Raw genomic sequence first — 16,188 nt, forward strand, 5'->3', positions numbered from 1 at the left:
ACAGATCCGGCAGTGCCCACACACGCACCAAGATCCGGCACTGCCTGCCTTGTGCCAGCCTGACACGGAGCAATGCCCTTCCATCCTACCAACCCAGAGCTGGAAATAGCAAACCTGCTCCAAGCCAAGAGCTAGGAATAGTCCCCCGCCCCTAAACCGTGAAGTGCCACATTGCCAGCTTTCTGGCAGCCCTTTGCCATGCACCTCACCGCGCTGCGACTAGTCCCCCGTGAGCCAATGGACCTGGCCCGATCTCTGACTCGCCCAGTCTTTGCTCTAACCCTCAGCACGTGAAAGACATCATCCTACAGTCCAACCCTCTGCTGGAAGCCTTTGGGAACGCCAAAACCGTCCGGAACAACAACTCCAGCCGATTTGTAAGTCTCCGGGGCCAGATTTCACCGCTGGTCGGTCCCGGGGAGGGGTGTGCGGATTGGGAGATGTGATCATCCCATGGGAGCCATGGGTATCTGGCTCATTCTTGAAGCCCTCCCATCCCCTGGGGATTTTGCAAGTCTGACAGGGCCAGAGCTGGCCTGAAGCACAAGCAAAGCAAGTGGCTTCTCAGGGCACGTCTCCAGGCTGCATGTGCCATCTCGGAACCCCACGGACTGGCTTATATCCCTCTCCAGCTCTGGGACTCACCAGCATGGCTCAGTTCCCCCATTCCAGCAGCTCCCGTTGGAAGGCTGGCTCTGGGGAGGGGCAGGGTGTGGGCGGGACAGCCTGGAAAGGGATCAGGGCAGTGTTTGTAGGAAGGACCTAACTAGGCATTGCCGTTGTGGAGGGTCAGCGCCTCTCAGGGTTGGGCCCCAGATGAGGGGAAGGAAAGATAACCCTGCAGGGGACAGGAAGAGAGTCAGAGATGAGAGGCCCCAAAAAGAAAGGCCTTGCCCTGTGTCCTGTATGTTGCTATTATTTGTTTTATGGTAGCACCGAGAAGCCCCAATCTGGAGTGAAAAGCTTGGTGTAATGGTGTTGTACATACATGTCATCAAAGACAGATCCTGCCCCAGAAAGCTGCCAGTGACAGGGGACAGCAGGTGTGGGGAAGAGAAACATGGTGAGGCCTGAAGGCAGAGGGTCCTGGGAGAAGGTGGGAGAGACTTCCTTAGACAGGGGGGTCCCTGAAATGAGACGGCCCGGCCTCTGGCTGATTCCCAGAGAACCGCAGCCCTGCAGCCTCACGGCTGAAATGTCTTCCCTCGGCAGGGGAAATACTTTGAAATCCAGTTCAGCCGGGGCGGTGAGCCGGATGGAGGGAAGATCTCCAACTTCCTGCTGGAGAAATCCAGGGTGGTGAACCAGAATGAGAGCGAGAGGAACTTCCACATCTACTACCAGGTACCCTGACAAACCTGGGCACCCGGGGGATCTGGTGCTGAGCGGGCCCCACGGCGGTCAAGTGTGTGTGTGTGAGAGAGAGAACAGGAGAGTGAACACGGCTGAGTGTGCATATCAGCACGTGTGTGCATGATTGACTAAGAATGTGTGAGTGTATATGTGAACGTGCACATGCGGGCATCGTCGTGAGTGTGCAAATGGACATGCCTGTGTACTGGCGTCCGTGCCTGGAAAGAGCGAGCGCGCCCCTATGCTTTTACGCTGTAGCGTCTGTAGCAGAATTGCGCCCTAGAGCTGCTGATAGGCCTGGGTTTCTGGCTGAGCAGGAGACGGAGACGGCACTCCAAGGTTAGACAGACAGCCCCACGCTGCAGAGCAGGGGATCCCCGAGGGCTGGTTCATTTCCAGGAGCTGACCCCAGCCCTGCATTCTTCCCCTTTACCGGCAGCTCATTGAAGGGGCCTCCCAGGAGCAGCAGCAGAACCTGGGGATCATGACCCCCGATTATTACTACTACCTGAACCAGTCCGAAACCTACAAGGTGGACGGCACCGATGACCGGAGCGACTTCCACGAGACCATGGTGAGTGGCGTGTTCACAGGGGGGCATGTTAGAATGTGGCTCTTACCTGAGCTGTACGTTTATCATAGAATATCAGGGATGGAAGGGACCTCAGGAGGTATCTAGTCCAACCCCCTGCTCAAAGCAGGGCCAATCCCCAGACAGATTTTTACCCCAGTTCCCTAAATGGCTCCCTCAAGGATTGAACTCACAACCCTGGGTTTAGCAGGCCAATGCTCAAACCACTGAGCTATCCCTCTGACCTGGCCCAGCGTGTGGATGAAAACAGGATTGATCTCCAAGAAGGCAGCTCTTTGTGCCCCATCTGCTGCTGCTCCTGGGGCCCTCCGGCCCCGTATTCCAGAGGGACTGGCTGGAGCTGAAAGAGAGGGCTGGACATCCAAGTGGGAACAGTGGCAACCTGCCTGCAGCCACATGCCAGATAACGGCCCCTCAACAGGCCAGGCTAACGGGGCTGGCCCTCCCGCACTGTGCTGGGCACAGCAAGGGCGGACCGGCTAAACAGGGCCGACGAGGGGGGGGAAGCTGGACCCCGAACCCCCTTCCAGACCGCCAGGCCCCGGTAATTTGTACCGGCTTCCCCTCCCTCTCGTTGGCCCTGGCCATGAGCAGACAGGTTGGGCGCCCCGCGCACCCTCTGAGAGCGGGACACTCGGAGATGGGTGGGGATCTGGCCAGCTACCCAGTCTCTGAACCCGTGGTGCCGCCATCTTGTATTATTTTCCCAGCATTCCCATGGCAACCAAAAGCAGCCCTTAGGGCAGGGGTGGGCAAACTTTTTGGCCCGAGGGCCACATCTTGGTATGGAAATTGTGTGGCGGGCCATGAATGCTCATGAAATTGGGGGGTTGGGGTGTGCAAGGGGGTGAGGGCTCTGGCTGGGGGCGCGGGCTCTGGGGTGGGGCCAGAGATGAGGAGTTCAGGGTGCCGGAGGGGGTTCCGGGCTGGGGCAGGGGGGTGGGGCGCCGGAAGGGGTGCAGGCTGTGGCTGGGGGTGCGGGCTCTGGGGATGAGGGTTCGGGGTGCAGGAAGGTGCTCCGGGCTGAGACCAAGAGATTTGGAGGGTGGGCGGGAGATCAGGGCTGGGGCAGGGGCTTGGGGCGTGGAAGGGGGTCAGAGGTGCAGGCTCTGGGCAACGCTTACCTCAAGCAGCTTTCAGAAGCAGCGGCATGTCCCCTGTCCAGCTCCTATGCGGAGGCGCAGCCAGACGGCTCTGTGCGCTGCCCCGTCCGAAGGCACTGCCCCTGCAGCTCCCATTGGCCACAATTCCTGACCAACGGGAACTGCGGGGGCCGTGCTTGGGACGGGGGCAGTGTGCGGAGTCCCCTGTCTGCCCCTACACATAGGAGCCAGAGTGGGGACATGTCTCGGCTTCCAGGAGCCGTGTGGAGCCACAGCACATGTGGAGCAGGGCAAGCCCCCCACGCCGCTCCCCGGCGAGAGCTCGAGGGCCAGATTAAAATGTCTGAAGGGCCGGACGTGGGCCCCGGGCCATACTTTGCCCACCCCTGCCTTAAGGGCAAAGCTGCCAAGGGCCTCCACGGTCGACACAGCCACATATGTGTAGGAACACAAGCTTGGAAGGGACCTCCTGGGTCACTGGTCCAGTCCTCTGCTGTCATGGGCCACCCTGTCCCATTCATAAATGTATCAAGCTTCATCTTAACACCAGCTAGGTTTTCTGTCTGAGGCAGAGAGAGGCTGTTTTCTACCCGTGCTTGGTCCTGTCTGCTCTTCCGGCGCAGGAATGAACCCCTGGCACTTTTTGGAAGAGGAGTGTCCTCTGCCAATGTTAACCCGCCATTACTGTGCAGGGTGCTACCTGCCACCTCGTTGCTGTCTTCCCACCCCAGAGGTGGCTGCTTTTCAGTAGTGCTGTCTGTTTGGTGGTAGATTGATACAGCAGGGCTGTTCGTGTCCGGGTTTCACCAGGTCCCGGAAGCGGATGCTGCTTTCTTCTAGGGCAACATTTCTGAAAGTGCGGACACGTCTAAAACCCTTGGAAGTCCTGCAGGACATTCCAAACGTTTTCGTTGTCAACAAAAATTAATTCTTTTATTTTTTTTTTTGGCTGAATATTCCATTTCACAAATGGTCACGGTGGCTTTATTTTTGCTGGTGTTTTAATTTTCCAAATCTTCCCCAAATAAGTGTACAGCCATAATACCAGGGACCCGGGCTGATGGGATGCTTTCTCTGCCCCCTAGAACGCCATGCAGGTGATAGGCATCGCCAGAGCGGACCAGCAGCTGGTGTTACAGATCGTGGCTGGAATTCTGCACCTGGGCAACATTAACTTCCGAGAACAGGGCAACTATGCCCAGGTGGAGAACCCTGACTGTGAGTGCCACAGCCTGAATCCATCCCCCCGGGAAAGGGCCAGTAGAGAAGACCAGGAGACAGCTGAATGGGTAGATTTCCACCCAGTGTCAGGGCAGATAAGCAGCTCACAATATCCAGGCTGGATTTCAAGCTAGCCTTTTCAGTTAATGAGATCAAGCGGAGATGCTTTTCATAATGCTTTGGACTTATATGCAAGTTCCTTACACGACAGGTCTCAAAGCACAATACAGACATGGCTGAGCGTCACTGTCCCCATTTTAGAGATGGGGCAATTGAGGCACAGAGAGAGGAAGTGAATTGGCTAGCGGTGACTCAGCAAGACATTGGTAGAGCCAGGAATAGGACCCAGGAGTCCTGGCACACAGGACCCCTGCTGTAACCACTAGACCACAGCCACCCCTTGTCCATGGGGGCATGGCTGAGCTGGGGAACAACAACAGCCCTGTTCACTAACGGCAGAGGGAGGGAGTTGTATGGGCTGGTGGGGTGTCTAGAGACACCCTGACTTTCACTCCCTGTGTGCAGTGCTGGCCTTCCCCGCCTACCTGCTGGGGATTGATAAGGACAGGCTCAATGACAAGATCACCAGCAGGAAGATGGACAGCAAATGGGGCGGCCGGTCGGAGTCGATCAACGTGACCCTGAATGTGGAGCAGGCGTCCTACACCCGGGACGCCCTGGCCAAGGGGCTCTACTTGCGGGTCTTTGACTTCCTCGTGGAGGTGAGGGTCGTACCCCAAGCTACCCGGGTTAAGCAGAGCCGGTGGGTCCCTGGCTCTGTGTGAAATCTCTTCTGTGGCTGTTCCCGAGTCCTGACTAGGAATCTGGGGGAGATCAGCCCCCAGGATGGGATGCCCCTTGGAGACTGAGTCCCATCTACCCAGGGGTGGTTACAGGCTTCCCATCTCACCAGCCGTGGATCCAGCAGCAGCTGCCTGAAGAGACCCATGGCCGGGGTTCCCCAAAGTCTCCCACCCCCAAACTGCCCCAACACTTGAGGGGAAGGCAGAGGATGTGATGGTCCTTCCTCTCCCGCTTCAACCTGTCTCTAAAGCAGCAGCTGCCCCTCCTCCTCATAAAGGAGCAGCTGCTGGCCCCTCCCCTACTGAAGTTGCCAGACCCCTGTCTGAGTATGGGGCAGGGCTTCTGGCTGGCACTCAGACACCAGGGAGATGGATGGATGGATGGATGGGATGGATGGGTGTATGTAGATAGATAGATAGATCGATCAATCGATGGGGTGTATGGGGATGGATGAATAGATAGATAGAGGGGGTGCATGGGGATGGATGGATGGATAGATAGAAGGGGTGAATGGGGATGGATGGATAGATAGATATAGGGGGTGTATGGGGATGGATAGTTAGAGGGGGTGTATGGGGATGAATGGATGGATAGATAGGGGGTATGGGGATAGATAGATAGAAGGGGTGTATGGGGATGGATGGATGGATAGATAGATAGATAGAGGGGGTGTATGAGGATAGATTAGATAGATAGATAGATAGATCCACCCTCCAACACACTTGGGATTAGCAGCTGCGAATGGTGTGTTGAATTGTGATGAAGGGGACGTGTCTGACTTCGATTTGACATTCTCCACTGGGTACGATGTCCCTGGGGCCAAAGCAGCCGTTGTGACTGGCTCTCGTTTTAGGTGCGATGTGAGTAAGGGACAGGGTTTGGCTTTCGCCAGGGTCCCTCTCCCTTCCCCCAGGGCCAGAGCCAGGGTCAGCGCATGTATGAGAGCCGCCAGGCCAGAAAGACAGTGTCACATGTCGGAGAACTAGACCTCCTGGTGCTGAAGCTCTCCCTGTGTCTCTCCCCCTTCTCTCTCCCTCTCTCCGTTTCTTCCCCTGCAGTCCATTAACAGGGCCATGCAGAAGCCCAATGAGGAGTACAGTATCGGGGTGCTGGATATCTACGGCTTTGAAATATTCCAGGTACTTGTTACACTTGAATGGAGGTGCCAACTCCCCCCACCCGTAGGGCACGGTCGCTCCCTACAGAACAGCTGAGAGGGAAATGCGGGGGTTCCCCTTGCAGCCTAGACTGCCAAGAGGGGTTCTCAGATGCAGAACCCAAAGGTACCTCCCTTCCAGAGTCACTGTTTCCCCACTACGCCCTTTTCCTCTTCCTCCACCTGCCACCGCCCTCCTTCTTGGCACCCCTCAAAATGCTGGGCTCCTTCTCGGGGGTCCACTGTTTGGGGGACTGATCTGTGTTGGCCTGTGAGTCTGCCCCACAGCTGTATAACACCCAGTTCTGCACGGACCAGCGTGCCAGCTGCCCCTCCTGGTGCCCATCCTCCCCACTGACCGGCTCTGGAGCCAGGGGCCGTCGCCCAAGATCCCATGCCAATGTCTCCTCTGGCAGACCAGCTGGGGAGCTAGTTGCCCAGCCTTGCAGAGCCACAGTGCCCCTGGGACCCACCAGCCTGGAGAGGGAGAGCCCCGAGCTGGGGCTGGCTGTCCTCCCGGGGAGCCCCCTGCAGAATGCCCCATAAGGCCCAACAGGAGCGACAGGGTGTGAGTCGGGGGGGAGCCGACCTCCCAGCTGGGATCTCACTCTTTCTCTCTCCTCTATACCTCTGTAGAAAAACGGCTTTGAACAATTCTGCATTAACTTTGTGAATGAGAAGCTGCAGCAGATCTTTATCGAGCTGACCCTTAAAGCGGAGCAGGTACGGTGCACACCGGGGCAACGCGCTGTGGGGCAGGGGAGAGCAGAGACGGGCTTGTTAAGGCTGGAGGTTCTGAAATCAGGCGGGTTTATGCAAACGAGCGTATGCATTACCTCATTTGCCTGTGGCCTTTTCTTTCCCCCCCTGGCAGAGACCAGGGAAACAGGCAGGAGGGGGCTGCTAGGTGCTCGGCACTTTTGCAAAGCAGGTGCTTCAGTACGGATGTAGGAACTTCACCTGAGGCCCCCACTCCTGAAAATCTTGCCCCAAAGGTCCTGAATGCGTCTGCAGCAAGCCCAAGGCCCCGAGACAATTTTGCACCTGAGGGAATTACTTTATGTGCATAAAAGGGAGGCAGGCAAAACTGCCCCCCTCCCCCATCGGCCTGTGCCCCAGCTGTGGGTCCCAAAGCTCCGTCCTTGCGGTGCACGGCTGGATCAGCTGGGCCTTTCTTGTCTGTCCTAGGAAGAGTATGTGCAGGAGGGGATCAAGTGGACCCCGATCCAGTATTTCAATAACAAAGTGGTGTGTGACCTGATAGAGAACAAGCTGGTAAGAGAGGGCAGTTCTGCTGTCCTTCCTGGCGGGGGGCAGTGCGGGCTGTGGGGTGTGTCCCCGAGGAAGGTGCTTAACCCACTGGGTGCTGAAGGGGACTGAAACCCTGGGCAGTGTTCAGCTGCAGAACGGCAGCACTGCGCAGGTGACATCGCAGGGAACGAGCCCGCGCTGGGGAGTGACTTTGTTCCCCGCATGCTCTGCATAAGGGGTTAATTCGCTTGACCTGAGTGGAGCGTAACCCCTCTCAGCACGTGGCTGGGCTGAACGGGCCAAAGCCTGGCACTGGGATTGGCCCAGCAATCCGGGACAATCCCTGATACTGTGATCCCTGCAGCGCTGCTGGCATGCGCCCAGGTTTGCGGGTCAGTGATGCAGCGAACACAGGGCCCCTCATCATGTTTCTTTCTCCCAGAATCCTCCTGGGATCATGAGCGTCCTCGATGACGTCTGTGCCACCATGCATGCGACGGGGGAAGGGGCAGACCAGACCCTCCTGCAGAAGCTCCAGGCGGCGGTGGGAACTCATGAGCACTTCAACAGCTGGAACTCGGGCTTTGTAATCCACCACTATGCAGGCAAGGTATATTGCATGGACGCAGGGCCTAGCGCCATTGCACACGGCACCCACGCGAGCACCTGGCTTGGATCCCTGTCTGCTCACGCTGCACATAATCCTATGGGAGTGCACACACGTCACATGGACACAGCCGCACATCGCATGGATCCCTGTCCGCTCACGCTGCACATAATCCTATGGGAGTGCACACACGTCACATGGACAAAGCCGCACACCGCATGGATCCCTGTCCACTCACACTGCACATAATCCTATGGGAGTGCACACACGTCACATGGACACAGCCGCACACCGCATGGATCCCTGTCCGCTCACGCTGCACATAATCCTATGGGAGTACACACACGTCACATGGACACAGCCGCACACCGCATGGATCCCTGTCCACTCACACTACACATAATCCTATGGGAGTACACACACGTCACATGGATACAGCCGCACACTGCATGGATCCCTGTCCGCTCACGCTGCACATAATCCTATGGGAGTACACACACGTCACATGGACACAGCCGCACACCGCATGGATCCCTGTCCGCTCACCCTGCACATAATCCTATGGGAGTACACACACATCACGTGGACACAGCTGCACACTGCATGGATCCCTGGGTATATGCACAGAATGGATAGGAAGGGTGGTCTAGTGGAGAAGCTCTTAGGGACTGACTTTCTGTTCTGTTTTTGTACAGCACCTAGCACAGTGGGGTCCCAGTCCATGAGTGGGCTCCAAGGTGCTACAATAACACAAATAATAATACATCGGGCACTGGGCAAGGGCTAAGGGGTGAATCCCTGAATCTACCCTGTACCTCTGTTCTCCATCTGTAAAATGGGGATAACTCCCCCCTAGCTCACAGGGGTGAGGTATGATGCAGGTATGATGGTGCTGAGGACCAGGTAGGTGCCTAGAGAGAGCGAATGATGCCCGCGTGTTGCATGGATAATGTACAACTATCGCATTGATTCCCGTGTCTACGTGTGGCTAGGCACCATAGGGACACATGCAGTTATTACTTCCCTGGATCCATCGGCTGCCTTGAGTCAGGCACCTCGGCAAAGCTGCAGTCACCTGGCAGCAGAGACATTTGTACCAGAGCCCTGAGTCAACGGGTTACGCTCGTCCTGGCAGGGAGCGCTCCCCACAAACAAGCTGCAGGCCCAGAACGACCCGAGGGACTCACGGGAGGGATAACTCGGAACAAATGCAAGACGTATGCAACCCGCTCATGGGACGTTTGACGGCAAACGTGTATTTCTTCCACAGCGCGGGTCGTTGCGGCTCAGGCAACCAGTGGATCTGGTCCGTAGAGGACCCTCCTCGGGCTGATTTCTGACGTTTCCTTCCAGGTCTCCTACGACGTGAATGGCTTTTGTGAACGGAACCGGGACGTGCTTTTCACCGACCTCATTGAGCTCATGCAGAGCAGCGAACAGTGAGTGTCGCCCTGGCCATATAGCCGGGCCCGTCACAGGGGTCTTCTTAAAGCTCCTGCCCTGTGTTCTGTCTACGTGCGAAAATGCCTGAGTGCAAACTGCTGAGATGAGCCGGAGAAACAAGCCCAGAGCCCTGTCCCGGCAGGGAGAAGGACAGGACAGGGCTGTGACAGCCCCCTACCCCCAGTGTGGAGCCTGGCCTTCCCAGTGGCTTTCTCTCCCCTCTGTCTCCCAAGCAGCCCTTCCCCAGAGCTTAACTGAGCTTAACCCTTTGTTGGCCTCGGACAAAGTGGTGCCCCAGCCCGCTGGGTTGTATACTGGCCTGTTGCACAGCAGCTCTCAGGGGTCAGGCAAGCACGTCCCCTTCATGTGCAGCATTGTACCAGTCTATTAAGGGCGGGGCGGGGGACTCATCTTCCTGGGATGCATCAGGTATTAGCTAGACAAATTAGAGGATTGGGCCAAAAGAAATCTGATGAGGTTCAACGAGGACAAGTGCAGAGTCCTGCACTTAGGACGGAAGAATCCCATGCACCGCTACAGGCTGGGGACCGACTGGCTAAGCAGCAGTTCTGCCGAAAAGGACCTGGGGATTACAGTGGACGAGAAGCTGGATATGAGTCAGCAGTGTGCCCTTGTTGCCGAGAAGGCCAACAGCATATTGGGCTGCATTAGTAGGAGCATTGCCAGCAGATCGAGGGACGTGATTATTCCCTGTATTCGGCACTGGTGAGGCCACACCTGGAGTATTGCGTCCAGTTTTGGTTCCCCCACTACAGAAGGGATGTGAACAAATTGGAGAGAGTCCAGCGGAGGACAACGAAAATGATTAGGGGTCTGGGGCACATGACTTACGAGAAGAGGCTGAGGGAACTGGGGTTATTTAGTCTGCAGAAGAGAAGAGTGAAGGGGGATATTAGATTGGATATTAGGAAACACTATTTCACTAGGAGGGTGGTGAAGCACTGGAATGGGTTCCCTAGGGAGGTGGTGGAATCTCCATCCTTAGAGGTTTTTAAGGCCCGGATTGACAAAGCCCTGGCTGGGATGATTTAGTTGGGGTTGGTCCTGCTTTGAGCAGGGGGTTGGACTAGATGACCTCCTGAGGTCCCTTCCAACCCTGTGACTCTAGTGTAGGGAAGCAGGACACTGGACTGGATTTGATCTAGTAGTGCAGCTCCTATCTTCCTGCTGCTGGTCAGCCCCGTTGGGAAAATTCGGGGTAAAATTCAGCCCTGGTGTAAACAGGTGTGGCTCCCATGAACTTCAACCGCAGCAGCACCTGCCTGAGCCCAGGCTGAAAGGAGCTCCTTGAGCTGGCCAGACCCTGCGGCAGGGAGCTCAGAACCTCAGTGGGTCCGTGGCGGTTTCACGCTGGTGACTGTTTTCTGCCTTTTAGTGCTTTCATCCGGATGCTTTTCCCAGAAAAACTAGATGCCGACAAGAAGGGCCGACCGACCACAGCCAGCTCCAAGATCAAGGTACGGGAGGAGGGTACGGGAGAGCTTCTCCCTTCCCTCGGGGAGCCGGTGAGACTGGTAACACTGTCGACGTCGGTCTTTCCAACAGAAACAGGCCAACGACCTGGTGAACACGCTCATGAAGTGCACGCCACACTACATCCGCTGCATCAAACCCAACGAGACCAAGAGACCCAAGGACTGGGAGGAAAGCAGGTGAGAGAGGCCTTCGCCGTTCATTACTTGCATTACGAGTAGCGCCTAGCGGGCCCATTGCGCTTGGAGCTGCACATACACATCGTGAGAGAGAGTCCCTGCCCCAAAGAGCTGATGGTCTAAACAAAGGGTGGGAGGGGAGACACCTTCCCCAAGATCTCAGAGGAGCTCAACAAGAATGGCACCTGGGTCTCCTGAGTGACACACCAGTGCCTCTACCCACTAGGCCAGACTGCTCCTTACTGCGAGTGTGTGAGCAAGAAGCCAAAGATTCATTACTAGGCAGCCCCAGGGGACTGCCCGCAGATCCAGGCCATGGTTCAAGGCAGAAAAAACGTTTATCTGCAAACAAGGTCCTGACCACTTTGATGGGTGTCGGGCATTTCACCTGTTCAGGCGCTTTGGACAACCCCGCTATCTTCCTCTTTAGGGGCCTAATTACCTTTATAATCCTGGCCCCTATGAGCCGAAATGTAATTGAAAATGAGTCACTTCTGAAAATAGCCCTTGCACTCCTAAGTCCCTGAAGCCCTTTTGAAAATGTCACATGAGGTTTTTTCCCATCTCTCATTTCTGTGATTCCAGACAGGGTTAATTAATCATTAATCATTAATTAATACTTAGCTTTTATACAGCGCTTATCATCAGCAGATCTCAAAGCTTTTACAGAGGGGGAAACTGAGGCACACAGCCGCGACGTGACTTGCCCGCAGTCACCCAGCAGGCCAGTTTAAGTGTAACGCTCGTGCAAACACTCACATATACTCCTCCATACATGCACACGCTCACGCTCCCACACCTGCGTGTACATGCCCACCCACCTCACACATACGTTGCCAGCAAGACTCAGCAAAATCCAGGTGGCCCCGCTCCAGCCCGAGAGTCCGTCCGTAGGGCGCGTCGGTCACCTGTGCTGAGCGTCTCTCTTCCCCTCCTTGCTTTGCAGGGTGAAGCACCAAGTGGAATATCTGGGGCTGAAAGAGAACATCCGCGTACGTAGGGCAGGATTTGCCTATCGACGGGTCTTTCACAAGTTTCTACAAAGGTAAGGCCACCTCTGGGAGTGCTGCAGGGACCCCCGGAGCGGTGCACTCTGCCAGGGCTGGACCCCCACCCATTGCGCCTGGAATCAGCACAACTAGATCTGGGAGCTCCAGAGAGGACCTCTTGTTTCTGAAGGCATCCGAGCTGTGGTCACCGGAAGCCTGTCAGCTAACGTGCCTCTTTCCCGGCAGGTACGCCATCCTGACAGCAGAGACGTGGCCGTACTGGCGCGGGGACGAGCGCCAGGGCGTGCAGCACTTGCTGCGGTCGGTTAACATGGACGCCGACCAGTATCAGATGGGCCGGAGCAAGGTCTTTGTCAAGAACCCAGAATCGGTAAGTGGCCCTGCTCCTGCCCATCTGGCCTAAGACCGGAGCTGCCTGCTGCAATGTGGGTTCACCCATTGCCCCCAAGGATTGTCAAGGATTCCAGGCGGGGCAACGGATGTGCTTGGCAGCCCCCATAAAATCACCCGGCTCCATCCAGCACGAAATTGGGGCAAAGGGCCTCCCACCTGGTCTCTGTGTTGCTCTGTCCAAGGGCTGCCCTGCAGCTAACGGTCTGAACTTCAGCAGAGGGGATCTAGGGAATGACAGTATTTCCAAGAGAGGCATGTTCAGCAGAGAGCTCCCAGGCTCGTTAATTTGGGGGTAAACACCTAACATTAGAGGGTGTAAAAAAACATAAACCGAATGAGTGTCAAATGTTTTCACCAATTTCCCCAGCCTTCGGCTCACGGGGGCTCGGCTGATGGGTAGAAGGGGGGAGGCTGCCCTTCTGGTTCCCAACCCCTGTGGGGAATGAAGAAAACTGGGCACAGCCCCCATAAAGTCAACTTGGTGTCCTCTCTCATCCAGTGCAACCTAGAGGGAGGGATAGCTGATACAGAGAGAGGTTTAGATGAGACAGAAACCTCTCTGTCTGTCCGTCTTTCTACTCAAACCATTTCTGCAGCCCCTAAGGAGAGCACAGGTTGGTTCTGTCTTGCGACCCCATCTCTGCATAGGTCTGGCTGGGTCTCACGTTCCCTGTGTGTTTGTGTTTTGCTGCCACCAGCTCTTTTTGCTGGAGGAGATGCGGGAGCGGAAGTTTGATGGCTTTGCCCGAGTTATCCAGAAGGCCTGGCGGAAGCACATCGCTATCCGGAAGTACGAACAGATGCGAGAGGAGGGTAAGAGAGCCGAGAGCTGCGCCAGCAGACCCAGGGCGGGAGCAGGCAGAGATTCTGTGGAGACACTGAGCGGGGAGCTGATACAACCTGGGGTAAAGTGCACGTAGCCCGGCTGGGCATTCCACCTTCTCGCCTGCTGGATTGCACAGGGAGGAGCAGCTGGGGAGCCATTCGAGGGGTGGGGGGGAAGCAGGCAGGGCACAAAGTTAGCCTTTGCCCACTTTTGACAATGGCCTTTTAATAAGTTTTGGGACTGGGATGCAGGAATCCTGGGTTCTATTCCTGGCTGTGGGTCTGGAATGAGAGAAGCGGGAAGCAGGACTCCTGGGTTCTATTCCCAGAATGTGTGGCCCAGGGGTTAGAATAGTGGGGACTGGGTCGTAGGACTCCTAGGTTCTATTCTGCCTCGGAGAGGGAGGGGATTTAGAGCAGTGGAGTGTGGGAGGCAGGAATCCTCAGCTCTTTTACAAGCTTTCCGTGATTTCCTTTGTGTTTTCCAGCAAGCCACTTATTTCTCCATGCCTCTGTTTCCCCTGGGGTGTTATGAAGCTTAATTAATTAATACATGTTTGTAACGTAATATGGAAGTGCAGGTATTCCTACTTGTACTACTACTAACACTCCAAATGTTTCGTAATACGCTCAAATTGTTCATGCCAAAAGCGAAAGGAGATATACAAGCACCTAAAATAATGGTGCAAAGAAGGCCAGGCATGCACTCCCATTCATCCCATTCCACAACACAAGCATCAGTGTCATTAAAAGTTTACAAACTTCGAACAGCTGAAAGAAAACACTTTATGTGACGTATAATTAACCTGTGGAACTTGCTGCTGCAGGATGTTATTGAGACAAGCAGCTCAGTAAGAGGGGACATTTATATGACCAAGAATAGCATTTGCCATTAGAATAGCTAGGACAAAAATCCCATGAGCTATAAATGCTCAGGCTTCAGGGCATACACTGGGGGTCAGGAAGATATGTCCACCCCCCGGTATAGGTTGCACAGTGAAGTACACTGTAGAATTTTAACGCCATCCTCTGAAAGCCTCCAACACGGGGACGACATACCTGCCTGGACGGGCCACTGACCCGCTCTGTGACTGACTCTTGTTACTGTGTGTCCCTGCCCAGCTTCCCACATCCTGTACAATTTCAAGGAAAGGAGGAAGAACAGCATCAACCGGAATTTTGTGGGCGATTATCTGGGCATGGAGGACAGGCCTGAGCTGCGGCAGTTCATGGGGAAGAGGGAGCGGATAGACTTCGCCGACTCGGTCACCAAGTACGACCGGAGATTCAAGGTAAACGGACTCGTCCGGGGCGGGGAGGAGGGTGTGGGGGAGGGGGACGGGATTCCTCCTCCTCACCCAGGGGCGGGTGCTGAGAGATTCCTCTCGGAAAGGAAGAGGCAAATCCCAGGCAGCGCTGTATGGATGGGAGAGTTCCTTATTTATAGTCCTCTCAAGGGCCCTGCTGTCCGTGGGATCCCATACCCATTTCTCCGGCAGGGCTGCGGTCAGTCAGGTCCCAGAGGTGTCCATTTCTCCCTGCCCGGGAGCTGGCAGCCGCTCGGTTTTTAAAGGCATTGCATGAAAATGGGATCTGCTTACCCCTGCCCAGACAGAAACAGAGAGAGATTTTGGAGGGGCCTGGGAGCGGGCTGGGAATTCTCCCCTTCTGAAGTCTGCAGACAGTGATTGGTTTAACCACTTCTGTGCCAGCGATGCCCCCAAAGTGCTCACCTCCTCTCCCCAGCTTTGCCCGCTGTTGCCCTGGGGTCCCCGGTGCTGCTCCCTGTGAGACGTGGCAAATGACTCCCCGGGGTCGGTCCGGGCTCCTCCCGCTGGCGGTCGCCTCCCCTCACACTGCTGCCCCATCTCTCCCCCCAGGCCATCAAGCGTGACTTCATCCTGACCCCCAAGTACTTCTACCTGATTGGCCGCGAGAAGGTCAAGAAGGGTCCTGAGAAAGGCCAGATCAAGGAGGTGCTGAAGAAGAAGGTGGAGATCCAGGCCATCTGCAGAGTCTCCCTCAGGTGACCCCTGCAGCTGGCAGGGCCCCTAGTAGCCTGGACCTCGCCCACCCCCACAGCCCTCTGCAAGGTCTTGGGACCACAAATGTGGGTCTGGTTGCATGTGGGCATAGTGACTCCTTCCCCAGAAGTCCTCAGCTTCAGCCCCCCACAACCAGGGAACCAACCCACTGCTATCACCTCAGCTCTATAGGCCCCCAGCTCAACCACTCCTACCAATGCCCCGGGCCCTCAGCATGGCGTGCATTGGTGGGCTGGCTCTCCTGCTGTCCCCCAGTCTCCCTTCTTCTTGGTGGACCGGGGTGGGGGTGCAAGGAAGGGGTTGCATGGGGAGGCCCCAGGCAAAGCGTCACATTCCGTGGACAGCTTTACGAATCGACAGCTCCCTGGCCCTTGTGATCTCCAGATGGATCCGTGTGGCCTCCAGCCGGCCCGAGGGTTGCTCCCAGCTGGGCTCTGATGCCCTCTTCTCTGGTTCTTTGTCTGGCCAGCACGAGGCAGGACGACTTCTTCATCCTCCACGAGGAGGAAGCCGACAGCTTCCTGGAGTCCATCTTTAAGACGGAGCTCATCAGCCTGCTGTGCAAACGCTACGAGGAGCTGACCCAGCGCAAGCTGCAGCTCAGCTTCGCTGACACGTAAGGGGCGGTGGGGCTCCGGGGGCAGCTGGGCCGATCTGCCGCTCGGCTCCACCTACTGGAGAGCCCTGTGTTCCCGGCCCTGAGAGGGGAGTG

General features: G+C 56.2%; 1 protein-coding gene across 1 annotated transcript in view; it reads left to right on the forward strand.

The window, feature by feature from the left end:
• MYO1F (myosin IF) overlaps positions 1 to 16,188 on the forward strand; it is a 51,552-nt gene that overhangs the window by 28,381 nt on the left and 6,983 nt on the right. The window contains exons 6-23 of the mRNA XM_054013276.1: positions 288 to 377; positions 1,213 to 1,344; positions 1,793 to 1,927; positions 4,134 to 4,266; positions 4,795 to 4,991; positions 6,132 to 6,212; positions 6,866 to 6,952; positions 7,418 to 7,504; positions 7,923 to 8,090; positions 9,441 to 9,526; positions 10,927 to 11,008; positions 11,097 to 11,203; positions 12,150 to 12,248; positions 12,439 to 12,583; positions 13,305 to 13,419; positions 14,554 to 14,723; positions 15,312 to 15,457; positions 15,946 to 16,092. Of these exons, the coding sequence (XP_053869251.1) occupies positions 288 to 377; positions 1,213 to 1,344; positions 1,793 to 1,927; positions 4,134 to 4,266; positions 4,795 to 4,991; positions 6,132 to 6,212; positions 6,866 to 6,952; positions 7,418 to 7,504; positions 7,923 to 8,090; positions 9,441 to 9,526; positions 10,927 to 11,008; positions 11,097 to 11,203; positions 12,150 to 12,248; positions 12,439 to 12,583; positions 13,305 to 13,419; positions 14,554 to 14,723; positions 15,312 to 15,457; positions 15,946 to 16,092 (2,207 nt within the window). The remainder of the gene's footprint in view (positions 1 to 287; positions 378 to 1,212; positions 1,345 to 1,792; positions 1,928 to 4,133; positions 4,267 to 4,794; positions 4,992 to 6,131; positions 6,213 to 6,865; positions 6,953 to 7,417; positions 7,505 to 7,922; positions 8,091 to 9,440; positions 9,527 to 10,926; positions 11,009 to 11,096; positions 11,204 to 12,149; positions 12,249 to 12,438; positions 12,584 to 13,304; positions 13,420 to 14,553; positions 14,724 to 15,311; positions 15,458 to 15,945; positions 16,093 to 16,188) is intronic.

This window comes from Malaclemys terrapin, chromosome 24, assembly GCF_027887155.1.
Source record: "Malaclemys terrapin pileata isolate rMalTer1 chromosome 24, rMalTer1.hap1, whole genome shotgun sequence".
NCBI lineage: Eukaryota > Metazoa > Chordata > Testudines > Emydidae > Malaclemys > Malaclemys terrapin.